At 32.8% G+C, this 10,307-nt stretch overlaps 1 protein-coding gene across 1 annotated transcript in view; it reads left to right on the forward strand.

Annotated features, from left to right (window-relative positions):
- The window catches only part of CTNNA3 (catenin alpha 3), a 1,601,008-nt gene extending 1,591,602 nt beyond the window's left edge, over nt 1-9,406 (forward strand). The window contains exon 18 of the mRNA XM_049790484.1: nt 8,871-9,406. Within this exon, the coding sequence (XP_049646441.1) occupies nt 8,871-9,158 (288 nt within the window). The 3' untranslated portion in view covers nt 9,159-9,406. The remainder of the gene's footprint in view (nt 1-8,870) is intronic.
- The last annotated feature ends 901 nt before the right edge of the window (nt 9,407-10,307 follow it).

Here is a 10,307-nt window from a genome sequence, read left to right on the forward strand (position 1 = left end):
TGAGTAATCCTGGGGTGAGAGACAGCTCCAGAACTTCCAGGCACAGCTTTGTCACTGAAAGTGGCTCCCCACAAAAGCTAAGCAAAGAAAATTATTGAAGAATGAAGTTAGTAGAGCCTATTTCCTCAAAGGAACTAATGAAAATGTATACTTCATTCTAAGAAAGAAAGAATGACATGGGGGAGGGAAAAAAAAAGAATGACACTAGAAAACATGTTATTTCTAAAACAAAAGAAAATGATTGCTAACCCAGAAATCTATAATTAATAAAATATTCTTCATAAATAAGCTGACATAATGATCTAATCAGAAGAATTAAAATAAAGGGGATTTCTCATCAAACAGATTATACACCCAATAAATACTAAATGCAAGTTATAAGCAAAAGAAAATTTATAAGCAAGCAACTGTCTTTATAAAATTAAAGACTATGCACAATGCATGAAATCATATATTGTGGGATGTGCATAAAAATTAATGGTTTGACATTAATGAAAATTATCTAATAGGTACATGACATTAATATTTATTACATAATAATATTAAGTAAGGAGAACAAGATACAAAATGCACACCCTATAAAATTCCATTGTGGTGAAGTTCTAGAAATGTCCAGTTTTCCTGTAATAATGCAAAGATCACTAGTTTTTTGGTAACAGAGGTGGGGAAGGAAATTATTGAAGCTCAATGAAACTGATCAACATCATAGAATGCTGGGAAATCACCACCACATGTTTTATTCCTTTTGAATAAAATGAATGTAAATATTATCCTGAACCAACATTAAATATTTGAAATTAGTCTAAGTTCTCTAATTTTAAGAGTATTTTAAGTCTGAGTTTAGTAATTAAAAATAAAAACAAACCTATACAGCCAGAGTGATGATGCAGCGATAGGGACAGACCTGGGTATGATCTCCCCCCAACATCCCATATGGTCCCTCAAGCCAGAAGCAATTTCTGAGTGCAGACCCAGAAATATCTCCTGAGTGTCATTGAGTGTGGGCTCCTGAGTCCCTCCAGGAGTGACCCTTGACAATACCCAGAAAGAAGCCCTGCAAATTTTTGGGTGTGACCCCCCAAAAAAAACAAACAAAAACCTTCTTCAAATCCCAAAAGTCAGGTAAGTATAGAAATAATTTCACTCTAACCAAAGAAAATATTTCCTAAAAGATGAACATTAGTAATTAGTAATTTTAGTTTATAAATATGAAAACCTTGTATTTGAGGGCTCTCTGCCACTATCTTCACAGATCTGAAGGATCTGCCATGATTTAGGATTCTGCCTTTGACTTTGGCCTTCTTACCCTATAATTTACATTTTTTCCTACTCCTGACTTTCTAATATTGTCATTTTTAAATTTACTTCTGAATTTTCCATAAAGTAACATATGTAAATCAATAGTGTGAGAGAGAAATTATACTTGAATGTGGAGACTGTTTTTTGTTTTGTTTTGCTTTGTCTTTTTTCTAATTGGCAAAGCTGTTTGCACCCTGGTGATCCTTTCTTCTGGCCTCTGATGAATACATTCTTAAAATTCTAATTGACTTCAGTAAAACTTTCTCCTCTGGTGACTCAGAAAAACGACCGAACAAATTATCCCTTTAAGAAAACATCACCACTAGTTTTGCAGACATATTAGGAGAGTCAGTGCAAGGATACTGTTATTACATGAGGAACCTTGTAAGATATTCTGTGAAGATCCTAGAGGCTGTGCCAGTTACTCTATATCTGTGAAGATGCATAACTCTTTGCTATTAGTCAAACTACTGACCACCTAAGCAAGGAGCAGAAAAAGCCTAAAAAATGGAAGGGGATTTTAGGAGTTCAAGTAAAGCTTACATATAATAAAGAATAAATGTACAGTTTTGTGTCTGCAAATAATTATAAATTTTACTTTCTAAGTCTCCTTTCATGAAAATAGCCTTCATAGTTAAGGAGTTAATAGAAATGTTAAAGTGAAAAATAGGCACATTTAAGTAGAAAAACACATCCATCCATTCTGGAGTATTGTTCATCTTATTAAAGGAATTGTGTAGTATTTACAAATGTATCTGTTTAAGAAAAGAATGTGATTTTACTGGATTTTACAAAAACCTGGTAGAGCTGAAAAGTTTCAAATATATATATTTGATATGTTTTGATATGTTTGATATGTTTCCTAATATATATATATAAATATATATTTCTGATTAACTTGAAATGTATTTGATACAGACATCAAGAAAACAAAAAGGGTCTCTAAGACCCGTACATGCCTTAAGGTTACATGTAATTGTGTGCATCCATGTATATAAAGCATCTTACAATCTCCCAGTTTCCATAAGAGAGAAAAAATGATATTTAACTCTTCAGAAGAGTATTAAGTTAAAGACTAAAATCTGAATTAAATCAGAAGTGTGATCTGCCATCATGATCCACATTCCTTGGTCAATGACTTGTTTGTTATAACACAGGTGTGATTTTTACATACCAATCTAGTTAGTCTGTTAATGTCATAATAGGTTTGTAGTGAAAGTAACATAATGTTTGACTATCTTAAGGATGTACATAAAATGAATGCTTTCAATAATTAACTCTTTTTTATGCTCCCCTCCCTTTTAACTCTTTATTTTGCAAGGTGCATATCATGAACATTCAAAATTATGATTGAATTACAGTGCTAGACCTATAGGGTAAATGTGTACTTTTATAATTTATAACAATTTATAATAATTACAAATTACTATTGTGTACTTTGAAGGTAGGTGCTATTATAAAAAAAATGATTCCAAATAACACTGAAATTCTGAAGTGAGTACTTTTTTATCTTCATTTTAAAGATGAGAAGACAAAGGATTTGAAGTTTGGTAGTCTATAAAGCAAAGCTATTCATAATCACAAACAAATTTGTGCTAAAATAATACATGTTATATAAATTCTGATTCCTGTCACTTCCATGGATGAATTTTCAGATATTTAATAGTTTGGAAAACTGTACAATTAAGGCAAAATACCTTAATCCCTGTACAATCTATACTAGTATTTTGATGCAAGGTTGGGATCTTAATGAAAAGTTCAAATATCGGTACTATTAAGGGTTATAGAAGCTTTTACTTAGTAAGCCTAAAGAAGTAGAGTTACATGTCCGAATCAGATTTTTCAGGCACATAATTAAGTTGAGAAGTTGCTTATTTAAATATGAAGTTATTATATCAGGACCCTGATAAGATTTACATGGTAAAGTTGTTTTGCCAATTTTCCATTCAATCATGACAACAGAAAAGGATAATATATGTTCATTGGGGGGTAAAATCAATACATGGTATAAAAATTAATTTAACACTACTAAGAAGACCAGACACGAAAAGAAATACATTTATTCAATTGTAATCTTGTCCTGTCAAAAAGTTTATTTCGAGCTAATTATTTTTCAAAGCATATTCTCCAGATCCAAAACCTTTTGCATCATCTTGAAATAAATAAATTTTAATCTAGGTGGCTACATACTAAGTCTTTCAATCCTATTTAAAATAATGTTTGTTAACATGAATGATGACCTCTCCTTCAACTATATGGACCTAGTGGCAAACATTTTGTCAAAGAAGTACTTTTTTTTAAAGATTTTATATGTTTTTGGGCCCAGAGAGATAGCCCAGCGGTGTTTGCCTTGCAAGCAGCCGATCCAGGACCAAAGGTGGTTGGTTCGAATTCCGGTGTCCCATATGGTCCCCTGTGCCTGCCAGGAGCTATTTCTGAGCAGACAGCCAGGAGTAACCCCTGAGCAACGCCGGGTGTGGCCCAAAAACCAAAAAAAAAAAAAAAAAAAACAAAGATTTTATATGTTTTATGAGAGACATATTCAATTGAAAATAAACAAATACAATGATATTTAAAAATTTTAAAGTCACCATGAATTACACAATTATTCATGACTGGGTTTCAGGAATAATTTTAATAATTATTGATCACAGTTTATAACAATTATTCTTGTCTGTATTCTTATATCAACTCTAAATACTTTTCTTTATCTTTTCTACGGTCCTTGCCTTTCTTAGGGACTTGGCAGAGATATTATTTTTTATTAATTAAACTTATATTAATTTCATTGACTTTTTGCAGTAGAATTAAAATAAAATCCTCTCTTAAAACATAACCAGACATTTTCTGTCTTGAATGATTGTCCTTTTCTAACTTTCTTCCAGGTTTCCTTGTTTTGGGGCATAGAGTCACTCAATGTAATCTCTGATTATCCTTTGAATTTCTGTAATATCTGTAGTAATCTCCTCCTTTTCATTTCTAATTTTGTTTATTAATTTCACAATCTTTGTTTCTTTGTGAACTTAACTTCTGGTTTATAGATCTGATTTATTTTTTCAAAGTGCCAATATTTGCTTTCATTGATCTTTTGTATTATTGTTTTATTTACCATTTATTTATTTCTGCTTTAAGCTTTATTATTTTCTTATGTTTTCCTATTTTGGTTTATTTTTTGATAACTTTTCAATTTTATGAACTGTGACATTAAGTTATGTATGTATGCTCATTCTCCCTTTCTGATGAATGCTTCCAAAGAAATATATTTTCCTCTTTTTTATGACTGCTATTTTGAATATAATGTTCTTTTTTGATTTTGCTGCCTTCAGTATTCCATTCTTATCTATGGGGTCATCACTGTGACTAGGATGTGTCTTGAGTACTTTTCTTTGGATCTCTTTTGTCTGGTACTCTTCAGGCATGTAGGAATTTGGTTGCATGCACTCTTTATCTCTGGGAGTTTTTGATTCAAAGAAGTCCTTGATTGTTGATACTTTATGGGGATTTTCTTCCTGTGTCTCTGGGTCTAAATGAGTTTTACATTGTTTATGTTGGGATTATCAAAATTATATTTTCATCTGTTCACATTATTTGTGATTTATTTCCCAATCGTCTGTTCTGTTTTGAGGTCCTTTGCCAACCACTTCTGTTGAATGGAGTTGTCATGCATCTCATCTTCCAGTTCATTGATTCTCTCTTCAACTGCTGTTACTCTGTTGGATAAGCTTTCCAGTGTAGTTTTCATTTTGCAACCTAGTTTTTTTATTTCTGTTATTTCAGTTTGAAGTATTCTCATTTCTACTCTCACATTCTCTTGATTCCTATTTGTGGAACATTCAGTTCATTTCATGATATCTTTGAGTTCTGTGAAAATCCTCCATATTTATTCTCTAAACTCCTTATCTAACTAGAATGCTAACTAAATGATTGTATGATCTACCATGTTATCTCTATAAGATTGTTGGTGACCTTCCTTGTTTCCCCATTGTTGCTGTTATAGAGTGGTATTTTCTATGTGCCATGCTGGTGTTCCTTGACTCACAGGAGCCACAGCAGCAGAGCATATCTGAATACTGTGCTACACTGGCTTTTTATCATGGATTCTGTCCCTTCACCTGGACACCACTGACATGTTTTCCAGTTCTCTAAGGTGAGGCTTCAGATGCTCCCACCACCATTAATTTGGTTCTGCTGCTCTGGGTCCCAACTCAGAATCTGTCCCTTCCTGTATGTTGTATATTTAAGTACATCTGTAATTAAACATTTTCCATAAATATTTTTCTTATTTTTCCTTATGTATCATTTCTGAACCACATTTCATTTATATATTCTATAAATTTTTTCTAGTACAACATTTCGGAAGGCAAATAAATATATTGTATGTTTCCTTTTATTGTTGATATATATACATATATATTTTTTATTTTTGTGTTGTTTTTTGGGGCCACACTCATAGACACTCAGGGGTTACTCCTAGCTATATACTCAGAAATCGCTCCTCACTTGGGGGACCATATAGGATACTGGGGGATCAAACCACCTCAGTCCATCCTCAGCTAGAGCCAGCAAGGCTTATCTCTGTGCCACCACTCTGTTCCCTGTTGTTGATCATTTTTAGGTTGTTTAGAACTATTCATTTAAATAGCAAATGTGAAATAAAAATTATGAATATTTTGGCATGTCTTTTGTTTACAAATACATTAAACTTTGTTGGACATGTACATCATTGTACAAGTGGGCATGCAATTGAGTCATACTACTCAACTTATGAGGTAAAGCAATAATGAAGCCGGTAGACCTTGGTTTTATTCTCTGGCACTACTAGACCAGACAGATATAATTTCTGTGTGCAGAGCCAGGAATAACCCTCCCCCACTCAAAAAAAACCAACTGTGCATAATTATGTCATGCATAGTTAGTTATGTTGAGTATTTTTCAAGTTTATCAAGTTTATTCTTAGGTGAGTGTCCCAATCACTAGCAAAAGGTAATAGTCCCAGTGGCTATGTATTTTTACCTACACATTCCAACACACCACACATTTTTCACTTTGATCATTCGGGAAGTTTATTTAGGCTAAATGTTTATTAAAATTTAAATTGACATTTTATTGATACCTAATCAAATTAATTCACTCATATCAATTTTTTTTATTCTTTAGCGTATGTTAAACTTGCATATTATGGTCTTGTACAATTCTCTTAATAACCCTCATTTATTTTGAGAAAACCTTTTTGAGTTTGGACACAGCATGCCACCTATAAATAATAATAATGCTAAATGTTATCTCTTTCTCTTTTCCTTTTGTTATTGCTGTAGGTATAATTGGCCAGTAAAAATTGTTGAGCAGAGCTATTTTTAAAAATAGCTCTTTATTTAAATAACTCCTTCCTGCCTGATTTACTCAGTCATTGTCCAGAGTCTCGAAGAAGCTGTAGGCACAGACTACTCAGAGGTAGACTTGAAGCCAGTTAGATCTTGATGGGGAGGAGTTGGACTATACATCACAGGGTAGAGTCCTATTCTCCTCTATGCCACCTGCACTGTGCCCATGAGAGTGAGGTCTTGGGGTAGCCACTTTTGAATCTCATTTTTATATTAAAATTAATCTTTTTATTTCATCTCCTAATTCAGGAAACATACTTTTAATTTTTTTTTTTTTTTTTGGTTTTTGGGCCACACCCGGTAACGCTCAGGGGTTACTCCTGGCTATGTGCTCAGAAGTTGCTCCTGGCTTGGGGGACCATATGGGACACCGGGAGATCGAACCGCGGTCCGTCCAAGGCTAGCGCAGGCAAGGCAGGCACCTTACCTTTAGCGCCACCGCCCGGCCCCTATACTTTTAATATTTTATAATGAATTTCTATTTACTAGAATTTAAAGAATTTTTCTGGTAATGAAAATCTTTATAGGTTTCTATTTTTTTAATGGAAAAATACTCACTGCCAAGGATCAGATCAGGGTCAGCCACATGCAAGACACACACCTTTACCCCCTAAATCTCCCTGACATGTCAAAGGTATCTATAGAAGGACAGATTTCCTCCATAAAGAAATGCTAAAACAAAAATGTGTTAGATACAAAGAGATTTTTTTAAAGTTTCAAATGCAGAAGTTCTAACTGTCCTGTGAAATCCGTGCAAATGCTTCCTGAGATGTTGCTTCATGTTTACACAATATTTGTCCTTCTTACCAACTGCACAGACTTTACATTGTTGGCTTCCATAAGTAAAAGTTACTTATAGATGTGCAGTTGCCAAAGTATAACTGCCTTTAACATTACATATTTCTTGGTGTTCCCTTTTCAAATAATTTAAGATGTAGCATATAATGGAACAATTTTTTTCCCAAGAAAGCAGTATGCTAGATCACTGCTTCAGGCACATAACCTCAGCTCATGACTTGTTTCGTCTTTTTTTTTTTTTTTTCTGGATGTGAAATAAGTGTCCTCAAATTGCAAAGGTAGAACACTGGGGCAAGGCAGCTGCTGATTGATTTTAGGAACTATAGAGGCAGCATTTGAGTCTCATCGTTGACAGCACATATCACAAAGAGGTAACTATGGAGGCACATCTTCCTGTTTGAGTGGGTTGTGGGTGACAATCTGCCAAACTTAAATAATGAGGGAGGCATTAGTTGGATAAAAATGAACCAACTTGGCTCCAAGGTATTTTTGCAAGATTCTAGGAATTTAACCCTACTTTTCCGTTAAGATTTTTCTCTTTATGTGAACGACTCTTAAGAAACAACAAATAGAAGCAGAATTACATAAGAAAAGTTGATTGGTAGTAATTTCATCAATACACTTCCATAATAAGGTGTTTTCATCCTTCATGAATAACAGAGAAATGATATTTAAGAGGTATTAAGTATTTGGTTTTCTATATGATTCCAGTAGGTTCATTAGACATGTTATTTAATTTTTTTCCTATTATATATCAGAGGAAACTAGGATAAAAATATTAAATTATTTGTTTATTGCTATATAACAGTACAGGAATTTAATCTCTATTCTATATGACAGAAAAGGTTTATTTTTTTCTACTTTAAAATACTATCTAATTTAAATAAAGGGTTTTTCTTATAAATAAAAGGCTCTGGGGTGGAATTATATGTGGAAAATATTCATCAAAGTAAATGGGAGAAATTGATGTGAGTCACCATATGTGTTTACCTTAAACTATAATTTTCCTGAATTTAGTATTTTTATGAAATTACATATATACATAATATATTTTATTATGAGTAGACATCTCTTATGGAAATGATGAATTATCACCCCTGGTAATTTGTATATTGTTATAAAGAATGCAATCAAGATCTTACAATCTTATGATATGTAAATAATCGATTTTACAAGAAAATAAAAAATATTCATCTAAGAACTTGGCCATGGTACTGAATTGGATATATGAGCAGATCATGGATCAAAGAGTATAGGTAAATGTACATAAATACAAAAATGGATAATTCATTTATGAGGTAAGACAAAGTGGCATGTTTCAGATTCTATAATATTAACTGTCTTGTAATTCATAATTATAGGCTTTATTAATAGTATTTTTTTTCTTTGCAGTTGGATAGTGTCACTTCCCTGATCCAAGCAGCCAAAAATTTAATGAATGCTGTTGTGCAAACAGTGAAAATGTCTTATATTGCCTCAACTAAGATCATCCGAATTCAGAGTCCTGCTGGTCCCCGACACTCCGTTGTGATGTGGAGAATGAAGGCTCCTGCCAAAAAGCCCTTGGTTAAAAGAGAGAAGCCAGAAGAAACATGTGCAGCTGTTCGACGAGGTTCGGCGAAGAAAAAAATTCATCCAGTGCAAATCATGAGTGAATTTAGAGGAAGACATGTCTACTGAAACCGTTATTCTTCTGTAGTGCCTAAATTATAAAACTCTGGCTAACCACACTGCTTTGTTTTGATACTTCATTAGTTCTGTAAGTTCACTAATTTTTGGAGTTTCACTGACAACTAATTTCAAATATTGGAATTCTGAACGAATATGAGCTACATATATTTAAGTTTCTTATCACTGTCATAGCGAGGCAATGGCCAACACCTAATAATTAACCACTATATGGTTGTTGAATGAGTGAAATTTTTAAATGTTACTCAGTCTCTTCCATCACTGAAAAAATCAAACATTATTTGCCAAATATAAGAGACTCAATTGAATTGTGCTCAAATCAAAGTAGATTTTTTCTTCTTCTTGATATTTGATTAAAATGCTGACCTGGGTTCTTGTCTTGATTTTTTAATATCAGTAAAATACTTTATAAAACATGTTCTATACTTGTATGGAGAAGATCTTTATGATTCACTCATCTGTTATTGGGCAACTGGGTTGATTCTGAATCTTACCTACTGTACTGAAAGCTGCAATGAATAGTGGTGTGCATGCATTCATTATCTGACATAACTAGAAAGATGTGTGACTTGTTCCACAATGGGAAAAAATCAAGGTCTAGATATCTGTACTAAATATCAACTATTTAATATTCATCACAAAGAATTTTGAGCTGCAAATTGTTTTCTGGAGGGTTAGGGTCAGTCTAGAATCTAGATTATTAATAGAGTAACATATGGACATGATATGTTACAATAATTATTGATGCCACAATAATTTTGGACGGCATTGTGGTTAGCAGTTTGGAACAATTGTGTTTTAAACGCATGCATTTATATATAGGATGATAAAAACTGATCATCCATTGAGATAAAGGTATATCTAATATATATCCCTGTGTGAGTTATAACAGCAATCTGAGGCATTCTGCATGTCTAACATCTATTTTTATCACCTTATAACTGTAAGTAAAAAAAGGCTAGTTTGAATAATGATTGACATTCAGTAAAATACAACTATGTGACTTGTATTACTAAACTATTAAATGGAGTTAATGACAATGGAGCAGAAGATGATTTTAATTACTTTCTTTTAAGTAACTATCACTGGGGTCATTTTATAACTCTAATCACTCAATCATTCAGCGTTGTTGATTTTTTT

The sequence above is a fragment of the Suncus etruscus genome, chromosome 17, assembly GCF_024139225.1.
Source record: "Suncus etruscus isolate mSunEtr1 chromosome 17, mSunEtr1.pri.cur, whole genome shotgun sequence".
Taxonomy (NCBI): domain Eukaryota; kingdom Metazoa; phylum Chordata; class Mammalia; order Eulipotyphla; family Soricidae; genus Suncus; species Suncus etruscus.